The sequence below is a fragment of the Leptodactylus fuscus genome, chromosome 4, assembly GCF_031893055.1.
Source record: "Leptodactylus fuscus isolate aLepFus1 chromosome 4, aLepFus1.hap2, whole genome shotgun sequence".
NCBI classification, from domain to species: Eukaryota; Metazoa; Chordata; class Amphibia; order Anura; family Leptodactylidae; genus Leptodactylus; species Leptodactylus fuscus.
This window is the reverse complement of record NC_134268.1, coordinates 168,617,741-168,633,745: the sequence shown is the minus strand read 5'-3', so window position 1 is coordinate 168,633,745 and position 16,005 is coordinate 168,617,741. Positions and strand designations below refer to the sequence as shown.

Sequence of the window (16,005 nt, the reverse complement as noted above, 5' to 3'; positions counted from 1 at the left end):
CACTTCATTGTTGACACTGGCCCTTGGGATTATCTGCTCATCTGTCAAGTGATGTAGCTGCCTGCTTCTGCCCATCTTCAGCTTTTCCACTTATCAGCCGGTTTAATTGAATTTGGCTGATAAGGGCTACGATAAGGAGTCCATTACCTCTGTATGTAATGCAAGTGCACTCAAAGCCAGCTCTGCTACATCAGTTTCTACATCAGCGTCATACTGTGGATCATAGCAGATAGCAGAGCAATTGAAACCCCGCCCACCAATGTGTGAAAAATCCAGGAAGTGAAGAGAATACAGAACTTTCAGGCTGCAGAACAAGGGTTATGGGAATACCCGTTTAATTACTAATAAGAAATAATAAGTACACCTGATCAGACACAAGATAGGAGTCTGTATGATACATCACTGTAATGTCTATAAAGACCACCCCTGACATTTCTCATTGGAATAACACAGTTGGATTATAACCTATTCAGGCATTAGTTTCCTCAGAGATCAATGGTCCCAAAGTTGGGTCAATGGTTAACTAGACGCATACTAAGGATACGTTAAAGTGCTATGTTATATAGTTATTAGGATGATTAGTAAAGGTAAAAATGAAACTTTTGTACGGCATTCCTCAGAGGTGGATCTTTACAGATCAGTGGGGCTCTTACAATATGTCTATTTACTGCAGCACAAGTTATGTACAATAGTCCCTTACAATAGATTCTACGTCCGCACTCCAGAAAACTGTGGTGGAACTGGAGGCCAACTTCACATTTATAGTGCAGTTCTCTATACAAACCATGGATAAGAATGGCACTATGAACAGAAAATGTCAAAGAGGCTGCCACCTTTCATGACAGGGATTGTTAAGGTCCTCCACCAATCAGTAAGCCGTGGCACATCCTAGGGACATGTTATAATGTGCTTAAAGAGGACCATTTATGTCCTTAGGCACACACGGTTTTATACGCAGCTAGAAAGCTTTCCCATTATGTGCGCCAGGTGAAGAGCTAGCAGTGCATTTACCAATAGCTCTTCACTGTCAGAAGGGCATTCCTGACAATCTAACTGGGAACGCCCCTCCTCACAGTACTGTGTGTAGCGCTATACTGTGAGGGGGCGTTCCTTACCACCCAATGATGATGCTGAGTGGTGAAGAACGCCCCTTCCCCTAGTGCTAGTCTATGGATGAGTACTGCCAAGAGGGGAGGGGGGGGGGGCGTTCCTCACTGCTCAGCATCATGGCTGGACAGTAAGGGACGCCCCCTCACAGTATAGCACTACACACATTACTGTCAGGAAGGGTGTTCCCAGTCAGACTGTCAGGAATGCCCTTCTGACAGTGAAGAACTATTGGTAAATGCACCGATAGCTATTCACCCGGGGCACATAACATAGCAGCACATAAAATTGCATATGCCCAAGGACATGAAAGGTTCTCTTTAAGTAGATGAACGCTGTTTAATTCTAAAATCCTTGCTGTCTACACATACACACATCAGTAAGCTCTTTTTGCAAGTAAACATAAAATTACTGTTTGAGATGTAGCAGGAGATATGGGGCCCTGTAACAGAAACAGGAATGCTGTCTCCTACTCATTACTGCAGATTTTTTGACTAATAAAATAAAACATAAAAATAAACACTTAAATGCTGTGGTGGATGCCTACACCTGCAGCAGGATGGCTTACTGACTCAGTGGTTAGTACTGTGTCCTAGGATCAAATCTTATTATGATCAAAATCTGCAAGGAGTTTACACGTCCTAAAGAAGTCATAGTTGGGTTTCTGACAAATGTCAGACCTGCATTTATGGTCATATCAATTGGCAACCAATCAAGACAAAAGACCGTCACCACCAACGCAAGGTTCACACTCGTGTTCGAGTCTCCTTAGGAGACTCCTTCCCAGATTCCATTTAAAATCGGCAGAGAGAAAAGTCCTACAAGGAAGACTTTTCTCTCCACTGGATTCAGTACAAAAGCAGCGGAAACTGGGTAAAAACCACGTGTAACCGCTTTTTAAATGGACATGGTTTCGGTATTTTGTGTCCCAATGCAGAAGGAAACCCAAACGCTAGTGTAAACCTAACGTAAGATGGTTAGAGAAAATCTCCAAAACTTTCACTTTTAATTGTCTTTGGATTTAAATATAGTTATGTTTATGGAAAATCCCTTTAATTTTCATTTCATTGAGTAAATTAAGTGTGTGGAAGGGAAAAACTCTTCATATGTTTGTCCTAGTTTAATTCTTGTAGTTATTTATTTTTAAAAACTTCCTTGGGACGCACATATTAGAAATACAAACTCCTTTATTGCCTGTACAGTACAAGTTATAAAGGACAGATATGTGTCAACAAAACTAATACAGTCTCCAGGAAAAAAGCATATTTCCTTTTCCTAGTGATCAGGCAGAGGTAAGTTCTCTGCTGGCCCATAGCAATCTACACAAAAAAGCACAAGTGTGCTGCAGAAAACAGAAAATAATAGCCTACTGTGTGTGTTTAATGACCAGAATAAAAACTGTAATTAAGATATTTTTATATAGATAATAACAACATAAATGTTATAAAAAAAAAAAAAAAAAAATCAACATACCACTAAAGTGTTTATGATTAAAAACATGATTTAATTAATATGTAATTTTTCAACAATACAATTCAATCAAGGTAATAAAACCAGACCTAAAGATAACATAATGTTATTGCTAAACTTACAACTACATTTAATCAAAATGAATATAAAAAGTTAAACAAACACAAACTAAAAAGTAAAAATCACAAACCTTGAAGCTGCCCCTTGACTTTTCTTTTCAGAAATTTTTTCCGTTTTTTTCCCTTTCTCATCGTGATCTGGCATCATAAAAGAACTCAGTTCATAGAACTAAATTTTCTATTCCTGAAAAAAAAATTTAAAAAATGCATTTGTACAACTTTCGTATGGGCTTAATTTTCATGGCGTTCACTATATAGCCAAAATGACATATCACCTGTGTACTGCGTTTCGGTATAATTCGGGGGATACCAAATTTAGATAATTTTATTTAGATCATACACTTGTTTTACATTTCTGTGTACAGGGATGCATAAGGCGTCTTTATTTTTATTTTTTTTTGCAGGACCAGGTGTACTTTTTAGTTATAACATTTTGGGGAAGGACTATGGCTTTGATCAATTTTTATTCAAATTTTTAATCAGCGGTGAAACAGCAAAACAATGGTGGCTTGACAGTTTAGATTTTTTTTCCTGCTACGGTGTTCACTGTACGGGAAATATATTTTTATAAGTTTGCAGACCGGGCGTTTTTGACCACAGGAATATCTAGCGTGTATGTGTTTCACACAGTAATTTGTTACTTTTATATGTATTCTAGGGAAAGGAGGATTATTTGATCTTTTAATTGTTTTTTTTAAATTTAGATTTTTTTTAGTTTATCTTTATACTTAACTTATTAGACCTCCTAGGGGTCTGATCATTAATGCATGTATTGCAAAATACCGGCATTTGTATGACAGGCTGCATAAAGCATCCTGCCACAGAAATGAATGGCAGACAAGCCTGGGAGCTTTCAATAGGTTCCTGGCTGTCATAATGGATCACTGGTCCCAGATCTTGTTCCGGTTGCCGGCGATCCTTGCTTAAGTGGTGGCAACCTGCGGCATCACCTTTGACTGAGGCAGCAGGGGCTTTAATGCCCATAATCAGTGCAGTTATTGCAGCTACTCAGCTCCCGAGCTGCTGCTGTATTTAAAAGAAGTGATAGATTGAAGTGTCACAAAACTTTCTGTTTATGTCCGTTTTTGGCACATTGTTTTTTTTTTTTCTTTTTTCCCCTTCATCTTTATCCTTTATTTTGAGCATGCGCAGCGAAGAATGAAGAGGGGAAAAAACAGACTGCAAAACTATCCGTTGATAATCCAGTTGTGTCTGCCTTCCATAAACCTCAATGTTAAAAAATAAACTAATTGGTTGCTGCCCACCATGTATCCTTATATTTTGGATGGAGCAAAAGTGCTGCAAGTCTGACTTTTGCCTCTGTCCAAAAGAGTGGAAATGCTCAAAACGCAGACCAGTGGACGGTTTTATCCATTGAAATCAATGTTTTTTTTAAATGACCCCGTTGTAATTTGTTTTCATGATCTTTCTACAGATCACAGAAACTGATTAGGAAACACCAATGTTGATGTGAGCCCAGCCTACGGAGAAAGTACAAGGAAGGGCTTATTCACTCAACAATGAAAAGCATCCATCTGACATCTGTTTTTGCAATGTCCATAACCTGTCCGTTTTGAGAACACACTGATTTCTATATGTCTGTTCACAAGTCCAATTCATGATTGACTGTTAACAGACGTAAAAAATAGTCACATTGTTCTATCTTTGGCTGTTTCACAGATACATGGACCCAACAAATTATTGGATCTGATTTTAGCTGATGTAAAATGGATTGAAGTCCATTTTACGTTCAGTAAAAGCAAACAGTTAAAAATTGATGACACTCTGCCATTAAAACTGATGAACTGAACCGAAACGGATGGGAAATGGGCATTAAAAACGGACATGTATATCCTTTTTAAATGTCCATTAGATCCATCAAAAGCATCATTGTCATGTGTATAAGACCCAACGAGGGTCTATGCTTGAAGTATGGCAGCTGGCACACGTATGTCAGACTTTATTACTCATCTTCAGACTTCCTAATTCTGGCTTGATTCCCACCTACAATACGGATTTTTTTGGATATGGGGATCACAATGTACATTTTATTTTATTTTTTTCATTTAAGTATGTATTTTGTACAATGGGAGGAAATCCACAAAAACACGGGCAGTACATACTCCTTGCAGATGTCGTTCCTGGAGGGATTCGAACACCCAGGACTCCAGCGCTGCAAGGATGCAGTGCTAACCACTGAGCCACCGTGTTGTTCCCTACAATATGGATCTTGTTCAGGTATCTATTCACACTCCAGTTCTAGTATGGCAGCCAGATGACGCCGCTCGTAAGCATGAGGTTAGGAGTGTTTACAAATTAAAGGCGGAGCATCACTTTAAACTTATGGACCTGCAGTGTGTACAGTCCTATGAAAAAGTTTGGGCACCCCTATTAATCTTAATCATTTTTAGTTCTAAATATTTTGGTGTTTGCAACAGCCATTTCAGTTTGATATATCTAATAACTGATGGACACAGTAATATTTCAGGATTGAAATGAGGTTTATTGTACTAACAGAAAATGTGCAATATGCATTAAACCAAAATTTGACCGGTGCAAAAGTATGGGCACCTCAACAGAAAAGTGACATTAATATTTAGTAGATCCTCCTTTGGCAAAGATAACAGCCTCTAGTCGCTTCCTGTAGCTTTTAATCAGTCCCTGGATCCTGGATGAAGGGATTTTGGACCATTCCTCTTTACAAAACAATTCAAGTTCAGTTAAGTTTGATGGTCGCCGAGCATGGACAACCCGCTTCAAATCATCCCACAGATGTTCAATGATATTCAGGTCTGGGGACTGGGATGGCCATTGCAGAACATTGTAATTGTTCCTCTGCATGAATGCCTGAGGATTTGGAGCGGTGTTTTGGATCATTGTCTTGCTGAAATATCCATCCCCGGCGTAACTTCAACTTCGTCACTGATTCTTGAACATTATTCTCAAGAATCTGCTGATACTGAGTGGAATCCATGCGACTCAACTTTAACAAGATTCCCGATGCCGGCATTGGCCACACAGCCCCAAAGGATGATGGAACCTCCACCAAATTTTACAGTGGGTAGCAAGTGTTTTTCTTGGAATGCTGTTTTTTTGGACGCCATGCATAATGCCTTTTTGTATGACCAAACAACTCAATCTTTGTTTCATCAGTCCACAGGACCTTCTTCCAAAATGAAGCTGGCTTGTCCAAATGTGCTTTTGCATACCTCACGCGACTCTGTTTGTGGCGTGCTTGCAGAAACGGCTTCTTTCTCATCACTCTCCCATACAGCTTTTCCTTATGCAAAGTGCGCTGTATTGTTGACCGATGCACAGTGACACCATCTGCAGCAAGATGATGCTGCAGCTCTTTGGAGGTGGTCTGTGGATTGTCCTTGGCTGTTCTCACCATTCTTCTTCTCTGCCTTTCTGATATTTTTCTTGGCCTGCCACTTCTGGGCTTAACAAGAACTGTTCCTGTGGTCTTCCATTTCCTTACTATGTTCCTTACAGTGGAAACTGACAGGTTAAATCTCTGAGACAACGTTTTGTATCCTTCCCCTGAACAACTATGTTGAACAATCTTTGTTTTCAGATCATTTGAGAGCGGGCTGTCCATGCTCGGCGACCATCAAACTTAACTGAACTTGAATTGTTTTGTAAAGAGGAATGGTCCAAAATACCTTCATCCAGGATCCAGGGACTGATTAAAAGCTACAGGAAGTGACTAGAGGCTGTTATCTTTGCAAAAGGAGGATCTACTAAATATTAATGTCACTTTTCTGCTGAGGTGCCCATACTTTTGCACCGGGCAAATTTTCATTTAATGCATATTGCACATTTTCTGTTAGTACAATAAACCTCATTTCAATCCTGAAATATTACTGTGTCCATCAGTTATTAGATATATCAAACTGAAATGGCTGTTGCAAACACCAAAATATTTAGAACTAAAAATGATTAAGATTAATAGGGGTGCCCAAACTTTTTCATAGGACTGTATTTCACACTCATCACAAGTGTCATGCGTCATAAGCTTGTCACATTAACTTCATTCTTCTGCTGTTCCTAGCTTTAGGTAATGACTACTAAAGGTAATGTAAATGGTAATGTCTACTGAACAGGGATAGGCATTGTGTAAATACACTATAGACATCTGAGCTCCTGAGTAACTATTTATATAAGGTGGGATTATTTATCTTAAGAAAAGATGTGGTCTAATGAAAGGATAAGGATAGGGATGGTCAGTTAGTACCTACCAAGCTGAGACATTGCTCACCTTGGAATAAAAGGGTCAATATCAACAGCTGAGGACTCTGGCGACTGGAGCCTGAAACAGACCTCAAATATACACTGAAATGTAGGAATCATCACTCATAGGCAGATCCTGCCAATAAACGGTATCAAACAATTATACATATCATATTCCAAGCACCATATCTTTACTCTAGAGATTTGTTCCTCTGGTTCTCTGTTTCAAAATGGCCGATGCCATCTTTAGGAACGCAGTCTGTAAGCTTCTAAGCTCTGGCATGGGATGGACCAGCACCATTGTCAATGTGCAATCCAATCTTCATTTCCTGCAGACATTACAGCTTTCACTCAAAGAGACACCTTAGCCAGTGACTGTTAAAAGGGAACTTTGTCAGTTGTTTTAATTCTTTCCACCATAAACTGACACCTTTATGTGCAGGAACAAATCTGTAATTTTTATATTGCAGCAAAGTGAAGTTATAAATGTCTGACAGAATAAAAAGTTCTATGAATATTACCCTAAGTAGTCACGGTGTGAGGGGAGCGCTTCAGCCTAGTCACACTGTCCCCTTGTCTCTCTCTCTTCACTCTCTGCTCAGAGATATCAACCACATCAAAGATGTCAGCCACGGCCAGATGTGATTAGCAATCGTATGACTAGACCCACCGTGACTACTTAGATTATATGACTTTTTATGCTTCTAAACATTAACAACTTCATTCTGCTAAAATAGAGAAGATTATAGTTGATAGGATCCTTTTTAGGCTGAGGCCCCATGTTGCAGAAACGTGCATTTTTTGTTTTAGATTTTTGAGCCAAAGTCAAGAGTGAATTGAGCAAAAGATAAAAGAGCTTCTTATATATTGCTCATTCCTTTCTAAAAAAACAAACAAAAAAAAAACCACTGCAACACATCTGCAACAAAAAAAGCTGCGTTTCCACAACGTGAGGCCTTAGCCAGAAGCACATTCCAGGATTGTGAAAGAGATCAACAAGTAAAGACTAGCAGGGGTAACAGGCAGCATCAAGATGGGAGTGGTGGGTGATCTGTGTGGTGAATATTGCATACGTTTATTTTACCTCTTTGAAGTCTTTTGTTAAAAACAAGAAAAGAGAATAAATCATCCACAGGATAGACCAACCAATCCCGATCACATGCCATGCATGCTACCAGAAAAACTGCAGTGGAACAGCGTTGTGGTTTTTCCCGCACCACTTTTCACAGATAGTTCTCAGGGTTTTTCTTTTCAGACTTTCTGCTTTAATTATACCTATAGGGAAACCGCTAGCATTTCCCTGGTATAACTGACATGCTGGAATTTACAAAAACGCAACGGTTTTAGAAATCGCAGCATGTCCGCTACAGGTATTTTTCTGCACTGTGTAGATGGGATTTTACAATTAGAGATGAACTTTGTCTCTTTCAACCCTAACCTGCCTGGTGGAGCACCATACTTACATTCATAGGAGGCAACAGAGGTCAGATGTTTATTCCCAATCCCACATGTGAAAAATTTACACCTTTCAGGAGGCCTTAAATCAATCCAGTGGTGAACAGAGAACATACCGTATATACTGGAGTATAAATCGACCCAAATATAAGCCGACCCACCACAAAAAACGGTAAAACTTATTTACTCGAGTATAAGCCGAGGGGGGAAAATGCATGACATTCTGTTTGTGCTCATGTTAATCCTAGCCGGCTTCAGGCCTATATGGTAATATCCCAGATGTCAGGTGGTCTGGAATATTACCATACAGGCCCAAAGGTTGTGCTGGGGCATTATCATACAGGCCCAAAGCCTTATGGTAGCAGTAGCAGCCTGTTGCCATACAGGCCCAAAGCCTGTGCTAGCAGTAACAGGCTATTACTACTACTACAGGCTTTGGGCCTATATGGTAATATCCCAGACCAAGTGACATCTGGCATATTACCATATAGGCCTGAAGCCAGCTAGGATTAACATCGGATCCCGGAGAGGTGAGTAAAACTGTTTATTATTTTCTCTCACCTCCTCTGGGACTCTGATTATTATACTCGGGGGTCTGAAAAGACCCCCCCCCCCGAGTATAATAATAGCGACAGTGGGATCGCGGCTGGGGCTCGGGCCTACTCACTGCCGACCTCTGCGGCCTATAGTACAATGTGACGCAGGGGTCGGCAGGCCCGGGGAGGTTGGTAAATAGACCGATACCTGCTGGGAATACTTCAGCAGGTAGCGGCCCATTATAAAACAAACAAACATTAAGTTCTCATACTTACCGACCTCGCGCTGCTGCTCCCGCTACTGCTCATCTTCTCCCACAGGGGCTTGTCTTCTCCCGCGGCTGCTCCTGCGTCTCAGCGTAGGGGGCATGAAGACGCCGCCTATGCTGAGACACAGTAAGATGTCATTGAGACACGCCGGGTGCGGGCCTGAGCTAACGTGGCTACGTCACCCGGCGTTTGATGTAGTCGGGGGAGGGGGCCGGGACTAGAGCGGAGGCCCGCTGCAGCTGAGTCAATACGGTCGAGTCAATTACCGTATTGACTTGAGTGGTAATTTAACTGGTCCGCAGTAAAAGACATCTGTGAGAAGGCCGCTGAAACAGCGCTGCTGCCGATAGGTGGTCAGTGAGGCAGCGCTGTCTCCAGGGCCGCCTTAAGATGTTTCCAAAGCAGAGAAGATTCTCTGGAAACATCTTGGGGCGGTCCTGGAGGCAGCTCTGCCTCCCCACTCCACACCTATCGGCAGTATTTACAGATACAGTCCTATGAAAAAGTTTGGGCACCCCTATTAATCTTAATCATTTTTAGTTCTAAATATTTTGGTATTTGCAACAGCCATTTCAGTTTGATATATCTAATAACTGATGGACACAGTAATATTTCAGGATTGAAATGAGGTTTATTGTACTAACAGAAAATGTGCAATATGCATTAAACCAAAATTTGACCGGTGCAAAAGTATGGGCACCTCAACAGAAAAGTGACATTAATATTTAGTAGATCCTCCTTTTGCAAAGATAACAGCCTCTAGTCGCTTCCTGTAGCTTTTAATCAGTTCCTAGATCCTGGATGAAGGTATTTTGGACAAACAATTCAAGTTCAGTTAAGTTTGATGGTCGCCGAGCATGGACAGCCCGCTTCAAATCATCCCACAGATGTTCAATGATATTCGGGTCTGGGGACTGGGATGGCCATTCCAGAACATTGTAATTGTTCCTCTGCATGAATGCCTGAGTCGATTTGGAGCAATGTTTTGGATCATTGTCTTGCTGAAATATCCATCCCCGGCGTAACTTCAACTTCGTCACTGATTCTTGAACATTATTCTCAAGAATCTGCTGATACTGAGTGGAATCCATGCGACCCTCAACTTTAACAAGATTCCCGGTGCCGGCATTGGCCACACAGCCCCAAAGCATGATGGAACCTCCACCAAATTTTACAGTGGGTAGCAAGTGTTTTTCTTGGAATGCTGTTTCTTTTTGGACGCCATGCATAACGCCTTTTAGTATGACCAAACAACTCAATCTTTGTTTCCAAAATGAAGCTGGCTTGTCCAAATGTGCTTTTGCATACCTCAGGCAACTCTATTTGTGGCGTACGTACAGAAACGGCTTCTTTCTCATCACTCTCCCATACAGCTTCTCCTTGTGCAAAGTGCGCTGTATTGTTGACCGATGCACAGTGACACAATCTGCAGCAAGATGATGCTGCAGCTCTTTGGAGGTGGTCTGTGGATTGTCCTTTACTGTTCTCACCATTCTTCTTCTCTGCCTTTCTGATATTTTTCTTGGCCTGCCACTTCTGGGCTTAACAAGAACTGTCCCTGTGGTCTTCCATTTCCATACTATGTTCCTCACAGTGGAAACTGACAGGTTAAATCTCTGAGACAACGTTTTGTATCCTTCCCCTGAACAACTATGTTGAACAATCTTTGTTTTCAGATCATTTGAGAGCGGGCTGTCCATGTTCGGCGACCATCAAACTTAACTGAACTTGAATTGTTTTGTAGAAAGAAATGGTCCAAAATACCTTCATCCAGGATCCAGGAACTGATTAAAAGCTACAGGAAGCGAAGGAAGGCTGTTATCTTTGCAAAAGGAGGATGTACTAAATATTAATGTCACTTTTCTGTTGAGGTGCCCATACTTTTGCACCGGTCAAATTTTGGTTTAATGCATATTGCGCATTTTCTGTTAGTACAATAAACCTCATTTCAATCCTGAAATATTACTGTGTCCATCAGTTATTAGATATATCAAACTAAAATGGCTGTTGCAAACACCAAAATATTTAGAACTAAAAATGATTAAGATTAATAGGGATGCCCAAACTTTTTCATAGGACTGTACATTTGCAGGTTTTTCCCGAGGTTTATACAGCAACACGGTTTGCCACATACAGCATACAGACACGTGAAAGCAGAAAGAATAAGATCTGATGAAGGGGTGGTACTTGTAAGGTATCGAGATACCCCGAAACGCGTTATCTTCAAATAAATCCATTTAATCCTATCTTCGCATCAACATTGTGTTTACAGTACGGAGCGCAAAATTGGTTCTTCAGTCTGGGATTAAGTCCCAGTCTTCCTGTGTATATATTCTCGGCCTTGAGCCGTGCTACCGAAGACGCTGCCATACAAATACGGTATTGTGACACTCAGGTGTGTTTTTAAGAAAAGACATACAACGAGTGTGTTGACAGCAAAATTTTATAAGGACATTTATACAGACATTATGTCAAACTCCTGTTAGTGCGGCCCTACTTGATTTCTTTCCTCTTCCTCATATTAAGATGTTTCCAAAGCAGAGAAAATGCTCTGGAAACATCTTGGGGCGGTCCTGAAGGCAGCTCTGCCTCCCCACCTATCGGCAGCAGCGCTGCTCCAGCGGCCTCCCACAGATGTCTTTCACTGCGGACCAGTCATGTGACATTTTTAATTACCGTATTGACGCCCAATTGTAAGCCAAGGAGCACTTTTAAAGCACAAAAACTGTGCTGAAAAACTCGGCTTATACTTGAGTACATATGGTACATTAGGTCATTTCCATCTGGCCAGCTACTGATATCAGGAGACACTTGGGGCAAATTTATTATTATTGGCGTATTGTATTGGAGCAGGGAAAGTGAGATTTACGAAGAGACTGTTGGACGTTACTGCACCACAATGGATTTATATAAATCCTATCCATATACTGCAAATAAACAGTGCACGGTTGAAAGATTTTCTTAAAGGGTTTTCCAGGCTAAAAATATTGATGAAAGTTCACTAATATAAGATTGGTGGGGCTATGACCCACCGATCAGCTGTTCTCAGCTGATACACAGGGAATAGAGCTGGAAGTAGACAGTGCTATTGTAAGGGAATTGCTAGTTGTGCAATACCCTAGGGATGCTGCTGGAACAATGGAATAGAGACAATGAGTCCTAAACTCGACCCAGCCCCTGTCTCTACTTAATTTCCGCAACTGTCCTAATGACAGGATCAACTGGGCGGCGATCCCTTCCCTGAATAAGTGCACACAGAAAAAGACAAGTCAAACAACACAGAAGAGGAGTCAGCAAGTAAAAAAGGCAGAGAGACAAAGCAGTACAAAATTGTAATCCAAAAGAGTAGTCACAAGGAAAGCCAAGGGTCAGAGGTCAGTAATACAATAGTAAGGTAGTGAGGACAAAGTCACAGGACAGTCAAAATAGTGAGCAAACCTGTGTGGGCTGATGACCTGTATATAGTAAGTCTAGGACCTGCCCTAGACTTGGTTGATAGACAGGCTGTCAATCACACAGGGTAAGATTAACTATTTGATGAACAGAGGGAAAGAAGGTGCAGGAGGTGGGTGTGGTGAAAATTCAGTTACAGAGGAAAGGTAATAAAGCAGTGTTCACACAGAGCAACAAAAATCTCTAAGCAGAAAATCAAACTGAACACTAGTGATGAGCGAGTACTATTCGATCAAATACCTCGTGGCATAGGAATGCGTGTAATCAGCTGAACACCAAGGGGTTAAACACTTCAAATATGCAATGCGTCTAACTCCTTGATGTTCGGAAGATTACACGCATTGCTATGCCGGCGAGGTATTTGATCTCTACTGAACTCGCCTCCTGCACCCCAGCTCACGAGCGGAGGGTGGCAACAGAGACCCAAACAGGCAGAGATGTTAGAGCTGTTCTCTGTGTGTTTGTTAAACCAGGTTGCTGCAATCTCCATTGATTTGAATAGGAGCTAAGCTGCAGTGATTCTGATCCACCACTACATAGAGAACAGCACTGTCTGCTTACTGCTCCATTCTCTGTGTATCAGCTGATTGGTGGGGGAGGCCTGTGTCAGGGCCCCACCAATCTGATACTAATGACCTATCTTTAGAATAAACCATTAATATTTTTATCCTGGAAAAGCATTTTTAGACTAAGGCACCATGTATTGGGCCGTAGCTAAAAAGCGCTATGGGAAAAACCGTGGCGGCAACACATGGCAGTTTTACCAGCAATGTTTTCACAGAAAGTCTGCAGAGGTTGGTTTCCAAGCTTCAATGGTTAAAAATTAGAATATTATTTTACTAAAAATAAACTCCTACAGTACTCCTGCTTTCTCTAGACATAGCTATAACCTTTTTTTGTGTATGATAGTGGGCGGAGGCTGCCCCCTTTTTACAAGTAATAATTTCATTTGTACTTTGTTTCAATAGATCTCTAGCATTATATACAGCAATGTTAAATAAGGCAGTGTCTATATCCCCAAATTACATCTACCATACACAATAAAGAATAGTATCCTGCACACCATGATCTGTATGCAGCGGTTTTATTTTTGACAATCTAATTTCGGCTGGTGTCATACTGCCTCTTCTAAGCTGCCATCACATCTCATCTAGATTTCACACCACACATCCTACTTTACACATTGCATCTGCGCTCTATTTTTACACACCTCATTTGAGACCTCAGTCCATACTGTGTAGATCACATTCCCCAGCAGAACACAATGGACGTCACATTAGCGGCAGGTGTCATCTCACATTCCAGGTTCATGTCTCTGCAGCAGTATGGCTGGGATAAGTGTGGACACAGGGTCTCCGCAGAGGTAGACACATCAGAGGCCAGTATAAGCAGCCATACCCTGTGCTATAGGAAATATTCCATTATCCCAATCTCCTGGAGTGTGATAATCCCTCATTAGCTGCAATCACATTTTCATGTACTTAATGCTGCGGCGTCCTATCGTGTAAGTAATTGCATTAGATTGTTGCTGGCCGAATACATTACAATACATTTAATCCCTTGATGCGCTGTGTAAGCCCCACATCACGATATTCATCTGGTACACAGCATCAGCCAGATGTTACATAATGGGAAAGCATACATTGTCACTTACACTCTGCAGTAGGTGTTGTCTCAAGCTCCTTCACATCCCTAATGTCACACCCGATGGCATGGATTGACAAACTGGGAAACTACCAAGGCCCCAGAGGACTAGACCTCCAGGAGCAACCTGAGAGCGGAGCAGAAATATATTTTTATCAACTTGCAGTCCCAGCAGTCAGGAAGAACGGTCCTCCACCATAGAATTAAAGTAACTCTTAAGTCACCAGCCATTATTTAGCTGTGAACAGATTAAGAGAATATTTTCTGGATACTGAGTATTATTTAGCCAATATACAGATATTTAGCCAATATACTGATGAAGTGGAATTCGATCCGAATTTCAGGAAATATTCGATTTGCATCGAATCCGGATTTCCTTGTGTATGATGGTAATAAATTTCACAGCTCTGATCTGGGGTTTTGACCCCTTGGATGCTGCCGTCAAACATGACGGCGGCATCCAAGGGGTTCAACCATGCTACATGTCCCTCTCGGCACTCCCCACAACAAGAACGGGGGTGATGTCTTGATTAATAAAAAAATACTGATACTCACATGTCCTGGGCTCAGCATCCACTCCGGAGCTCTTCCGGCCGGTGACTGAGATCCTACTCCCTGGGCCTGTGATTGGGCCCCAGCAGTCATGAAGACCTTGCTGGCGTAATGACGTCATCGTGCCCCACGTGAGTACAGAGGCCCAATCACAGGACCCAGCAGTGACGTCTGGGGAACAGAACCTCAGTCGTAAGGAAGAAGACGAGCAAGGAGGACACTGCAGACTGCTGTATACCCAGAAAAGGTGAGGTAAGGTGAATATAAGTGTTTGTTATTTATAATCACTTCCCCTGGGCCTCTGACTATTAAACTCTACTGGGGTCTGAGGAGACCCCAGAGTATAATGTAACACAAACTCAATACATGTGTATTGCAGTGTATAGGAGGCTGTCAGCCCGAGCACACACATAGGCTGATAGTCTCCATTCAAGGCAGGATCAAACAGGTATGCGGGAAGACAGCAATGGGGCAGACCCCAGGCTGCCAAGGAGCAGCTGCACCCCGAAAATGTTGTGGGGGTACAATCGGGAATCCAATATGTAATAAAACAGTTTCTATGCGCGTGCCATACTTCCACGTGGTTTGCAGGAAGTCCTTCCCAGCAGCACTGTACTATTAGCATGAATGTCAGAAAGGGGTTCAGGTGATTTGCCTCAAATTCATTTGGATCAAATCGAATAGTATCAGAAAATATGGCAAAGTTGCCAAATCAAACTTTTGAAAAATTTACTCATCTCGCAGGTGGATTGGAAAAAAAAAAGACCTATGGATTTTACTTTTACGTGTTAATAACTTGCATTGGGCAAACCCACTGTGAATTTTCAGGAAACTTACAACAGAAAATCAGATTACACCCATGGATTTGCATATGAACGCACGTGTTCACTAAGAAAAAGTTGTTGTTTTTTTGGTTATGCATACCTGAAGGGGTATGGCCCAAAGTCCATGGGGGTACCTCCCACAGCAGATCCTGAACCACGGAGAAAGTATGGAGCAGTGTGGTGTAATAAATGCAGCTTACCACTGGCTCCTTTAAACATCTGTGGAAGTGGGGGCAGGGTAGAGGCCATTATACTGAAGGTGGGGGCAGTGTGGTGGCCATTTTACTGAGTGTGGAGGCCATTGTAATGATTATCGGAGCAGTGTGGGAGCCAATATAAAGA

The 16,005-nt window shown here is 41.7% G+C and overlaps 1 protein-coding gene across 1 annotated transcript in view; it reads right to left on the bottom strand.

Moving 5' to 3' along the window:
* Positions 1–2,841, bottom strand: part of NEK10 (NIMA related kinase 10) — a 136,145-nt gene extending 133,304 nt beyond the window's left edge. The window contains exon 1 of the mRNA XM_075271366.1: positions 2,768–2,841. Coding sequence (XP_075127467.1) covers positions 2,768–2,841 — 74 coding nt within the window. The remainder of the gene's footprint in view (positions 1–2,767) is intronic.
* Positions 2,842–16,005: the final 13,164 nt, after the last annotated feature.